General features: G+C 33.4%; 2 protein-coding genes across 3 annotated transcripts; one reads left to right on the forward strand and one right to left on the reverse strand.

The window, feature by feature from the left end:
* The first annotated feature begins 725 nt into the window (after positions 1 to 725).
* Positions 726 to 3,006, forward strand: LOC128160338 (caveolin-2-like). Of its 2 annotated transcripts, XR_008240270.1 has the most exons (4): positions 726 to 845; positions 1,021 to 1,101; positions 1,313 to 1,428; positions 2,270 to 2,410. XR_008240270.1 is itself a non-coding variant. In XM_052823642.1 (3 exons), the coding sequence occupies exons 2-3, from the start codon at positions 1,345 to 1,347 to the stop codon at positions 2,615 to 2,617; spliced, it is 432 nt and encodes a 143-aa protein (XP_052679602.1). In that variant the 5' UTR covers positions 987 to 1,101; positions 1,313 to 1,344; the 3' UTR covers positions 2,618 to 3,006. The 2 variants fall into 2 exon arrangements, 1 of the variants encoding a protein (XP_052679602.1); XM_052823642.1 differs by lacking the exon at positions 726 to 845 and having other exon boundaries at positions 987 to 1,101; positions 2,270 to 3,006.
* A 1,457-nt stretch (positions 3,007 to 4,463) lies between these two features.
* LOC128160354 (caveolin-1-like) lies at positions 4,464 to 5,975 on the reverse strand. The gene is made up of 2 exons (XM_052823664.1): positions 5,772 to 5,975; positions 4,464 to 5,324 (listed from the first exon to the last, which is right to left on the reverse strand). Exons 1-2 carry the CDS (start codon positions 5,829 to 5,831, stop codon positions 4,995 to 4,997), a joined length of 390 nt encoding a protein of 129 aa, XP_052679624.1. The 5' UTR covers positions 5,832 to 5,975; the 3' UTR covers positions 4,464 to 4,994.
* Between the last annotated feature and the right edge of the window lie 6,708 nt (positions 5,976 to 12,683).

Genomic DNA, 12,683 nt, shown 5'->3' on the forward strand with positions numbered 1-12,683 from the left:
AAAGTGGGGTTGGGGGGGGCAAGCCCCCCACCCCCCGGTTCCGACGCCTATGCACTGCAAGCATGAATTCCAAGATATTCGTTGACTTCTGGGCATGACATACTGTGGGATGATTTTAATTTCATTTTAATTAAGGATGCAAATAAAACTACAAGAGCTTGGACTTTGGGTACATATAGTTATGTCAAACCGCAATGTGGCGTAGGCCTGTCTATTTCATTGCTGGCCACTCAGCCATCGAGGAAAATATTTTTGCAGTAAACATGTACAATGTATATAGCAATAATTTCCTCAGTTGAGAACAATTCTTGTATCCTTGAATAAAGCACAGGAGATGTCAGCATTCTTTGCAAATGCATTACTTTTGTATGTGAATTTAATAACATGGGTTTTTTATAGATTGGGGGGGGGGGTCATATCTGTACAGTTTTCCCTACACCCCCCCCCCCCCCCCCCCGCCTAGATCAGCGCATGTATATTTGCAAGCAAAGGGTTCTTAAAAATCGAAAAAGGGTTCTTTAAAATCAAAGAGAGACTTACACCATTCATTGATCTAGTGTATATACATGTATCATTCAAAACAACACTCTTTTTAAATATATTAACTGCTTTACACATATTTTGTTGTTGTTTAGTTACGATAGATAAAGCGTTCTTGATAAACTTAAATTTCAAGAAACAGGAACTTAATATCCGACTACGAGTAAGATGAAAACGAAGATGGTGTGTGGATAATTTTTTCGCAGACTAACTGATAACGTGTTGGGACAAGGAAACAGAGCATTTTCTTCCTGCTTCGAACTTTCAATAAAAATAATATAATTCTAAGAAAGTCAAGTAAACGGGTAAGTATTTTTATAAATTTTGCTTTCTTTCCAATGAGCAATCAAACAAATAGTTTAAACATATTCGATGTCTTTGTAATGACTGAACATTAACAAATCTTTCATAATAATTCTCTGAGAGAAAAAATCGTGTATATTTATTTAAAGTTTTAATACTTTATTATTAATTAAACAGGTCTGCGTCTGTCAAGTCTTTGGGTTCAAGCTTAGGGTTTTTTTTTACCCCAATTTCCTGCCTGGCGCTCAACAGACTGAGGTATGTTTCTTGCACACGCAATATCCGCCTGCGACTGTTATTATATTAATAACTTATTATAATAAATCTTAAATACGCAAGGAGTTCGAATCGAGTAGCCATTTCTCGATCAGTTTTCCGCCAAAAAAAATCCATTTAATGATATTGAGAAGTAAATTAAAATAATATAAATATTTTAAAATAAACTTATGATTTTTTTTTTTTAAATTAGTTTTATGAAGAGTTGATATACACAGACAGAAGATGACGGACGCCCAAGAATTACTAGCCCACGTGATTGTGGATCCAAATGACCATGACCCAGAAAAAAGAATGGAATCCTTTAACGTAAGAATATTACAGTAGTATAATTTTTCCAAAAAATTAAAAATAAATTGTACAGAAGGATTTTGATCTAATATGAATCAATCGAATCGATACAGCTTTCATGATATGGGTCGAAAAGATTTCCTAACAATCCTTTTTTTTTGTTTCTTAAAATGAAAAAAAATTATGTGAAGCAAGAAAACAACAGGAAAATAATCCTTATATTTTGATGATGTCATTCGATTAATGTATTTTGTTTTAATCTGAGAAAAAATGAACAATAAGTCTCTTATAACGGATTAAAAATTACGGAGGATATGATTAGATTCCGCCATTGGCCGGAATTACATGTATTAGTTTTAATACATCCGCTCCGATCGCGAAGAAGACGGGGATACACTGTTTTAACCCTTGTGTGTCTGTCCGTAACAAATTTCTGTCGCATTTTTGTCAGTTACCGATTGACTGCAAATTCTCTCAATCTACACACACTCTTTGTTTAGGTATAAAAATTATGACATTTGATGGGATCTCTTTTTAATAATAGGACATTTGAATGCAGTTTTTCATGTGAATCGGAGAAACTGTCCATTCCCTTTTCAAGTCTAAATTTTGAACAAATTTTTGTCGAAGATTTCTCAGCAATTATAAATCGTAAAGTTTCAGCGAAATAACGCAGTTGATGATGAACCTTAAGCTTTTACTTTGTGTACATCTGTATAAAAATGGCTACAGCGCTAGCTCACTTATCTTTTTTTTTTTTTAAATTAGCTTGTTAGTAGATTACATCGTTTCAAAAGACTTATTTTAAAGTAAAAAAAAAATCGAATTATTGTATCTTAGATAATTTTTTTTTTTGCAGGAGTTAATTGATTTTGAGAACATCTTTGTGGAACCCCCAGACTTGCAATCTTGTGACATAGTATGGTTCTGCTCCAACTTAACCTTCCAGGCGACCAAGAATAGAGTCTACTACAGTCAGCGGTTCTGGTTCTGTATCCTAGCAGCAGTTTGGGGTATATCATTTGCCGTGACGTCATACTTAGAGACGTTCTGTTGCCGACCAATAACAGAAATGATAAGGTTAATTGCGAAAATTCCCGGTCCGCGTAAATGTGTGTTGATCTATACTCGTTGCTTTAAACAAGTATGCTTTGGATGCTTCATAGACGAGGACGAAGACGAAAAAATGGAGACTAAGAGTGTGTGAATAAAGGAAGGAAAAATCTTGATCGTCTTGTTGAATTGAGAGAGAGAGAAAGAGAGAGAGAGAAAGAGAGAGAGAGAGAGAGAGAGAGAGAGTTAATTTGTTGTTTTTATACTTAAAATAAAAAAGATTTTATGTAATATCAGTGTATCAGCTAAAATAGACACATTAAAAGTAAAGTAAATGTATAATGTAGTATTCGTGGTGTCCACATTAATATTGATAATTCAAGACTTTTTAAAAAGACTGTCTGTTTCTTCATTAAAAAAAAAAGTTTATGAGTTATGTTCTTTGCAAGCAAAATGATTCAGCTCTGCTCGTCCAGGCTGTTTGTCTATCTATGTTTATAAATTACGACATATTGCCAATAAACTAAAAAAAAATACATGCACCAGAGTAACTGCTTTTACCTTTGATATATCATGGTGTGCGTAAACTATAATTAAATTTTACCTGATAAATTATTATTGTATAATTAATTAAAAACCTACTTTCAGTTTTGATCAACCAGCCCAAAATAGCAAAAATGAAAATAAGATGGTGCACACGCTTTGGCGGATCCAAGTCAGTGGGAGTAAGCATATATAAAGCATCAAAACATAATTATGCTTGCAATGAAATAATACCGAGCGCAGCGAGAGGCGGGCGAAGCCCGCCTCGCGAAGCGAGGATTAATGGTAACACGTATATATAAGAAAATCAGTGAAAAATGAAAGTTGAATCAGGGGTACTAAGGCCCAAAAAAATTTCTTCCAGCCCTGGGCGCCGCCATATTGGCCGCCATTTTGTTTTTAAAAAGTTAGTTCAATCATTGATTGACTGGTACTTATCGATGTTTATTACCCCTAAACTCGATTAAAATGTACCAGTGTTTCAATAGAAGGTGATTTTAATTAAAAGAAATAAAAAAGGACACCAGATAAGTTCCAATAGTGCTTTAATCAAGAAACACGACTAGTTCTATGTATGTCTTATCAAATTATCAGATGGAAAATAAAAACGAACTGATCTTTTAGATACTGAATAAGGTATTCAATTTTATTACCGCGGCATTTATATGAATTAAATCGATAAACAATGAAAGAAGAAATTTAAAAAAGTTCGGAATAATACACGTAACTCTCTTCGGCTATTTCCGAAGACAAATCGTGTACGTTTAATTTACGTCTGAAAAATAACGTCATAATGTAGACAGAGCACGCGACGTTTAGTAAACTTTGGCTAATGATTTGAGTAGGCAACCAGGCGGAACCTACTGGGAGCGTTTCAAATAAATTTAATTTGTTCTTCAAAAGTCAAACTGCTCAGTGTGAAATCTGCGCTCGGTCCAACGGTCACACCGTTTATATATTATTGAATGATTACGAAAAGAGTGACTTTATTGACTGGTAACTTACTTAAGTTACTTTAGTAATTAAATTTCAGATTTGACAAATGTTGAATAAACAAGATGCTGTCCTCTTAAAAAAAGACTTCAATACGTGGACCGTATGCACGTGTTTCTAACGAAAATATGAAAGCCTTAAGCTTAACCAAGATTACACCGATTCTAACCCCCCCCCCACCCCCGCCCCCACCCCCGCCCCCGCGCCCCTTAATTTCATTTATTAGGTCGTATACTGTGGAGACCTCCAAAGTAACGATATCGATAAACAATAGAAGCTATCCTCGATACTGCCTTTAACCTTTAACCTCTAAATGTTTAGGTTTGATCACGTAAACCTACCATCCTTTTTTTTTTTACCTTAAAAATTGTAAGATAACATACCTTTTAACTTATTTATGAATTATATAATTTAATGAAGATTACATGTATAATTTAGGAAATTGCAGGGTTGTCAACACATTATCCGTTAAATCTGTCGTTACCTTTTAAATATGATGAATTTGATCATAAACCAGTTTTTGCATTTAATAAAAAAAAAAACATCCAACTGTTTAACTTTTCTGTTTAACATTTTTTTTATGTATTTCTAAGAGCTCTTCGCCTAAAAATGGTACATGAAAATATAGCTTAAAAATGACTATAGAATCCAGATCCCGACTCAGATTATTAAAAGATAACAAAGAGATATTAATAATAACATTATCTATTATACTTAAGATTCTTGTAATATTTTTTCCTAGTAGTATTTGATTAAAATTCAGGATATATGATAGAAACTAAGAACTTAAATTTGTATATATATATGTATATGTAACTGACTTGAAAAGTAGCAAAATTAAATCGGATAATATCAACTCCGCTTTGCACAAACACAGAATAGTATTTAGAAACAATATTTAGTGACAATAACTTGTAAATGTATCATCAAACAACACGAGCATAACCCAAGTGTTCCCAAAACATGACGTGCTTTTTCTTTTATAAACGCAAGAGTCAAGTGCGTTTGAAATGATGGAATATCCCTCCGACGGCCTCACAAACCGGAGTCATGCAACAGTTGATGCACATTGAATACAGGCGCAGACAGACTCCACAGTTGATCTCCAGAACCTTGAACATCGGGGTGATGTACCAGATATGCCAGAAAGCGATGAACGCAAACTCGCAACCCCACTGCGCAGCCATGCAACATCCGCAACACATCGTCATCAAGTTGTAGCAAAAGATTTTCCAACTCTCAAAGCATGAGCGGGAAAATGTCCAAACGCAGTCGAAACTGTGGGTCCCGTCCGGTTCGCCGATGACGTCATTAAATAGTAGAGTCTGCACATGTAAAGTAAAATCATTAGCGTTAAAGTTTTCTTAGATGTATTTTTATATACTTTTATTTTACAAATATCTATAGTATGATTGTTTATTTGAAATGTTAAAAGTTATAATTGACGGACGAATGCGATATATTAATTTTTTTTTCGTCTTTGAGAAAAAGAACCCCGTTAAGTGATTCTATTGCTTTAGGACTTTCAAAACAATTTTTGAAATATATATTTTGAATATTATGAAATATTCGTATAGTATTCACTTAGTTTAAATGATAAAAACATGTCGATATTATTATCAATATTCAGTCTGATTAAAACCATCCATCCCCTTTCTACTTTCGTCAAATGAGAGGGAAAAGGAGGGAGGTAGTTTTAACAAGACTGATCAACATTGAAAGCCATAGGAAAAAGGCATGAGTAAAAAAAAGATCCAGTGTTGGTCACTTACCCCGAGATGACCATTGAGGTTATTGGGATCCCGAACTATCATCTCATTTTCTTCAGGCATAGTTGATCCCGAATTATTTATGATCAACAACAAATGATATCTTAAAGAACCGAGCGAGCTTCGATTAAAAAAAATTCAGACGGTAAATCAAAATTTGTAGACACTTGCCCTGGTCAAAAACTGACGTCTCTAATCAAGATTTGTAAAAATACCGACCTTTTAATTGAATATTGACCAAACAAGAAACCTGAATGCAAGCGGCGGACGGCATGAATTATGCACGGCCTGAATTTGTGTGAGAGGCGTTATTTTGTCAAATGATATTTGCATTTTGTTATAATTACAAATATAATATCTAAACTATCCATCATCCATTGTTACGATTGTATATTGTGATCGATCATCAGAGTTTTAAATATTAATATTTTTTAAAAACAGAATTATTGGTATACAAAACGCGACAGCTGGTACATAACACATTGTTGTAATAAAGACAGTATCTCTTTTTGCATAATTAAATATGATACTCCGAACCTACCTGATATACATTACCCCATCTGACAATGAAAGCAAAATTTGCCAATAACATTGTTCAATGTATAAATGTTATGTTAAATCAGATCATTATATGACAAAACATAACTTCTATTTAGTCACTACCTCGCGCAGTTTTTCAACGTTATCCTTCGGGCACTTTCGTGTCTGTTGCAATACAAAACCCCCACAGGCTTCTTTATTAATTGCCGGTTTTTTGAAACCTGATAAGTTTGTGGGGAGTGTCAAATGAAAAATCTTGGATTTTGTTCATACCTTCAAATAAACATCCTTTGAACCCTGATGTATTCATAGATAATGAGTATTTAAGCAAAAGGTCAATCGAGCAAATGGTGAAACTCTGCCATTTATTCAACTCAGCGGTAACTGAATGGTCTGGACAGGTGACTGAAACTGAATGGCATATCTTTATCATTCAGTTAGATTTAAGTAACCTTTCAGTTACATTTAAGTTACCTGAATGGCACAGCTTTATTTCGTGGAGGATATCGTGGGATCTTAAGCACATGTAATAGTGATACATTTAGGATGATGACAGTGACTAGTACCATCAACTTCATCACTTTCTAAGGTAGTTGATATTAATTTGTATGAAACGTTTCTGCTATAATTATAATTAAGCAAAAATCAAAACAAAAACAGAAACTGAAGGACATCAATTGGTTTTAATTCCGATGAAATTTGACTACATTTTTTATTGAAAGATTGATTACAAATTTGCAATCTCATTTTATTTAGCTGTTTAGATAAACAAATAAACTTGGGGATGCAGTTAACGTCTCTGAATCATTGAAATGACTATCTGGTAACTTAAGTCAATTTACAAGAAATTCCTACGACCAAAAGTACTAGTAAGTCAGGACATCAAACTTCCAATATTTCTCCAAAAAGAAAAAAAAATAGACTCTTTTGCTTGTTTTATAGAGAATATATAAGTTACGAAGATGCAGTGGAGAAAATGCTTCATTGTAAACCGACTGATAGATATGATCCACTAAACTGAGCATTTTATTGCTTAGGTAAGAAGTTATCCCAGGGTTTAGATTGGATCTATTTGCTATCATGCCACTATACATATCACAGGTGCTTGAGGAAAGGACCCCACCCCCGGGGGTGAAATTAAAATTGGGAACAATTTAAACATCACTTAGATTTTCAAAAGCATTCACCCCTATCATACTGTCAACATATGATTCTAGGGAATGGCTATGCTGCTTCTTTGGAAATTCAATTTGCAGCTTTATTACTTTAAAAGCAATTCAATTTTTGGCGTAGGTGCAAAAATGCTAGCACTTCATACCATATTCTTACAACATTTCAACCATCTTCTTTATCAGGTAGTTCTCCTATTAATTTGCTACTCAAAGATCAACACTCTCGGTACTTGACAACTTCTATGAATGTATCTCCCGGTCTGAAAAAAAATCGGATGGACGACCTGGGAGCTACAGTGCCTCCCATAATAAAAATCTGCAATTTACGGCGCACAAAAAAGTGCGCTAGTTTTGGACTGATTAACCTTATTTCCAAACACATTCTGTACAAATATTTGATTCCAAAAACTTCCTCGGACATTTTACTACAGATATCGTCCCTTCACTTGCCTCTCACAGATATTCTTTTAAACACCATCACCAGTAAAGTGAAGTGGAGCAGTTTGTTTACACGTGAAAATGTCGACTCTCGATCTCGACGTAAATTAACATACTTCATTTTCCGAGGTCGGTTAGCATGTTTAAGAGAAAGTCTGAGGCAAGTAAAGTGATGATATCTGGAGTAAATTTCCTGAAAAAATTAATGGTACTAACTGTTTTCACAGAATTTGTGTGCAAATAAGGTTAATCAGTCCAAATCTAGCGCAATTTTTCGTGCGCCGTAAATTGCAGATTTTTACTATGGGAGGCACTGTAGCTCCCTGGTCGTCCATCCGAATTTTTTCTGACCGGGAGCTACATACCTGCAGCTACTATGAATGGTGCACAGGCAAGCAAAAGAAAAAATCAATTCACCTAGCAACCATTTAAAATATCAAAAAATTGAAGACAATGACTTTAGATCTCAAAATCAAAATGCAAGTGTTAACAAGCAACCAAGTGCTTAAATCCCTGACATTTCATGTGAGCACAAATATGCGAACGTTCAACAAAACAGTTTATCGCAGTTTATCGCATACAAATAACAACGAATTTCAAAATTTATATGTGAACAAAGCAAACAAGCGCACCAATTCCTGATATTTCATGCGTGCAAAATCATGCAAATGTTCAACAAAACACTTCATCGAATCGAATTAAAACAATGAATTTCAATCTCAAAATCAAAATGGCAAGGATTATGTTAATAAGGAATTTCATGATTAAAGTGTAGATATAACAGATGGTGACAAAAAGGAAACTTCATGCAGTAAAAAGACATCAAACACAAAATGCATACCCTTTATGCATCATATGTTTCTACGGCAGGAAAAAAACTTCAAAAATTAAAGTTTGCAGAAAATATGGCATATAATAAAAAGAGCCTGCAGAAAATAAATTCTATCAAATATACAAACTAAGAAGCTCTAAACTACAGAGACAAATTAAATGCAAAATAGAAAAATACAAACTAAACGAATCTGACATTCCATCACCTCCCCACTTTATAACAATGCAAAGTATGATAAACTATGAATTCTATAATTACAGCTTCTGAAATTCAACAAATGTCATATTTTTTTCAATTTTGCATAATTTGCAAGTAGAGGAGACGTCTTGAGAAGAAAATGTCCAAAATGATATCTGATATCTGATATCTGTAGACTTTTTCAAGGAGAGACATGACATTAAGTTATTTTCATCATCAAACAAAGTGGACCAAGCTAATACGTACACTCTCTCGTTGCATAAATGTCCATATGCTTCATAATGAAGGAATTGCATCATCAGGTCATTGTGTCACCTTTTTCATAGGATATAAATGAGCCTGCGAAGATTTTTATAAAATTTCTCCAAGAAATACATATTAATATTAAAAATCAAAAGAAAGGCAAAAATGATACATGCAGAGAATTCAGAAATGAACAATTCCGCACACGTTGACATGCATAATCATCAGTTCTGACGGATTATTAAATCTTCCAGAGGATGGAGAGCTTTCAGATATAACTACAATTGAAGGAAAATACTCCCACAATAACGTCCGTCATCAAATTAGCATTGATTTTGTGTATACATATGAAAGTTATTTATACTCAGCTGCACAACTACATGAATTAAATAAGCATGTGAAGGAAAATGTTAAAAAAGTTGTACAAGACATTTTGGAGGAAAATAAAGGGGAATGTTACTATAAACAAACGACAAACAAAAATATTCCTTGGTCAACAAGAGGCAAAATTCCCGTGTCTGAATTCACAACCCAACATTTTGTTTTACTCGCTTTCCATATAATTGCTCTGGTGACTTTTACACTAACAGGTGACTTTTAAAATAACAGACCAATTTCTTTCTCATCTATGAGTGCATGGGTTGAACATTTACAATGGTTTGATGATGGCAGGATTGCAAAACACCTTTTCTTTAAATTTGTTGTTTATAACATGATCATGCGAAAACGTGCCTTAGAGACAAGAACGTACATAATTAAACAAAAATTTGGATACAACCACTTCACAGCTGCTGAATTGAAAACTTATTAAAAATAGTTACAAGTCAGAAATTCTGTTTTATGATGGAAATTTAAGACGTACAACTCAATACTAAGATCAATGGGCGAAAGAATTAAAGGCATTGTTACAATTAGAAATAAATGAAGGCAAGGTTTTACCTTTTCTTCACAACAGGAAGTTGTGCAGAATTTCACTTTTAATCTTTCAAAAGATTACCATTTTTCAAACAACAGGCTCATTAGTAGATCGGAATGATAAAAATGTTCTTTTTTAAACTCTCAAAGAAAATACAAACATTGTCGGTCAATACTTCGACCTAAGAACACAATCATATTTTCAAAATCTTATGGGTCCTGTTTTTGGTGTTGACTTCTATTGGTACAGACAAAATTTCGCTTTATCCAGAGGTATGGCTCATTGGCACGATCTTTGTTGGAGGTTTGATAGAGAATCTCATGATCTGCTGCACAGTGCTAACACAGCTAGTCTCTCTGAAGAACAATGTGCCGATAAACTGTCCCTCTGGGCTCGTGTGAATTTTGGCCTTACCGCCAATAATCATCCTTCTGGCAAGGATGAAACTGGTTGTCCAAACAAAAAATCGAGGCCTCCTCGAGAAGGGACCGCTCCCACACCTCCAGAAGAAGATAACCCCCTATTAAAACTTTTACTGGATATCCGTTGTTCTCAAAAATCTCTTTAGAGGATCAATTATTTTGAACTGGAAGCGGAGAATTTCGAGGATTACCGATTAGATATAGTAATCAATGAGGCGTTTTCAACAGAGCGAGAGCTTGCCAAAATTTGTGTTGCAGGTAAAGGGAACTTCAGTGAGCGCTCGCAATGGGTGCTTCTCGCGAATTTACGCGAATATAAATTCATCGCGTTTAAAACGGAATTTACAGTACTGTATTATTTTTATCAAAGCTGTTTGTTTTCTATTCCCAAGCTAGAGAAGAGCTCGAGAACACACACAACGAGTTGGATAAAAATCAAATACCACTGAAACCATGATTAATTCTTTTAATCACTTGTTTTAACCAAGTTACCTATTTAAAATAAGTCATAAAAAAATTGATTTTTATATAAAAAAAAAAAACAGTAGATAATTTCATTCTTTTATTCAAGTAAATTTGTTTTCACTTTATTCTTTTAATCAAGCATTTAAATGGGTAAAAAAATAACTAAAGCATACAAAATGTCAATGGTGTAACAAGAAATGTCAATGGTGTAACACGTCTCATTTTCCAGATTTAAGAAAACACAATTGCAATTAAATAGCCAAGCTTTCTTTATTATGACAGTGTCTAACTTGTAAAATTGATAAATAACAATTTTTCAAAATGCTCAAAATATAAATGAAATAGAAGAAAAAGTAAAATAAATAGATAATGTCATGTGGTGTAACAATTTTGTCAGTGGTGTAACAACAATTTTTGATTACACCACTGACCGTTATACCACTGATATATCCAGTAGCAGTATGACCCAAGAAAACAGAAACTACACAAAGCTACATAGCCTATGTTAAATGTGATAAACATTCATCATTTACGTGAAGAAATGTTTTGTTTTTTCTTAATAGAAAACCTTAAATAGCACGTTATCCAACTGACACAGTTTCCGTGATTGTATTTTTCTGAGCATACTACATTTTCTGTCATATTTTCTCACAATGATGTCATCACTGATACATTTGTCTTTTTAGCAGCAGTGAATGATTTATTATGATCTGGAAAATTCCAACTTTAGTACAATATCTTTTAATTGATTTATTAAAAGATATTATTAGATAATTCGTCTTGTTACACCAATGACAAATTTTTTTTTCATACAAGCATATATCTCATCAAATTCACTGTTGTTTTAAAGAGAACTTGTGAAGGAGCATAGCAGAAATTAAAATATGAATGTTGTTTTGAAAATCAACGGTGATTTTTGCGATAAAACATCAATATTATTGAAGATATTGAAGGTTAAAGACGTTGGAAAAATTTACTGACAACATTAAATCACTGATATTTCAAAACAAATAATATATTTTTTTTTACTTTAAGCAGTAAAATTGTCAATTAATTATTCAAAAATAAAGGTTTAAGTTTTTAAAATCCAATAGTAATGTATATATTCCCAAAAACATTATTCTCTCCCCCCCCCCCCTTTTTAAATTGACCCGGACGCAAAAGACTGGAAATTTTGATAATGACCCATATATACTAAATGTTCACGCAGTTTGATTGTGTCTACAAGTAACTTTTATCACCGCGTGCACCTTAGACGTACATGTATATATTTGTCATAAAAAGGAATATGTTCATCAGGATGATAGCTTTGATGGAAAACTTGCGTAATACTACTAGTATTCTTCACAAAATGTGTTTAAAACATGTCAACTTCCACCATCATGATAGTTAACTTTGTGTTCATATGCATAAGTTGTTGAAAGTTAATAAAATTACATACATACATACTAAATATCAATATCGACTTTCAGTTGTTGATTAAGTACATGTAAGTGTAGTATGTCTCAAAAATTAAACAGAATGTCAAAATTATCAACTTACACTGACATACATGTAGGTGATGTCTTATGTGAAGCATGTTTAAGTTTGGGTAGGATTAGTTTACGACTACTGGGTATCTTAATTTCATGTGCGCATTTTTGTGTTGCTAGTCAGTATAATCAACTCGCTTGTAATAAGCAGATAAAG

This window comes from Crassostrea angulata, chromosome 8, assembly GCF_025612915.1.
Source record: "Crassostrea angulata isolate pt1a10 chromosome 8, ASM2561291v2, whole genome shotgun sequence".
Lineage (NCBI taxonomy): Eukaryota > Metazoa > Mollusca > Bivalvia > Ostreida > Ostreidae > Magallana > Magallana angulata.

What these genes read in the sequence shown, in the direction of transcription:
- LOC128160338 (XM_052823642.1), top strand. Translation starts at nt 1,345, where the DNA reads ATGACGGACGCCCAAGAATTACTAGCCCACGTGATTGTGGATCCAAAT. An exon ending in AAAGAATGGAATCCTTTAAC is followed by an intron (nt 1,429 to 2,269) that starts GTAAGAATATTA and finishes TTTTTTTTGCAG; the next exon opens with GAGTTAATTGATTTTGAGAA.
- LOC128160354 (XM_052823664.1), bottom strand. Translation starts at nt 5,831, where the DNA reads ATGCCTGAAGAAAATGAGATGATAGTTCGGGATCCCAATAACCTCAAT. An exon ending in ACCTCAATGGTCATCTCGGG is followed by an intron (nt 5,325 to 5,771) that starts GTAAGTGACCAA and finishes TTACATGTGCAG; the next exon opens with ACTCTACTATTTAATGACGT.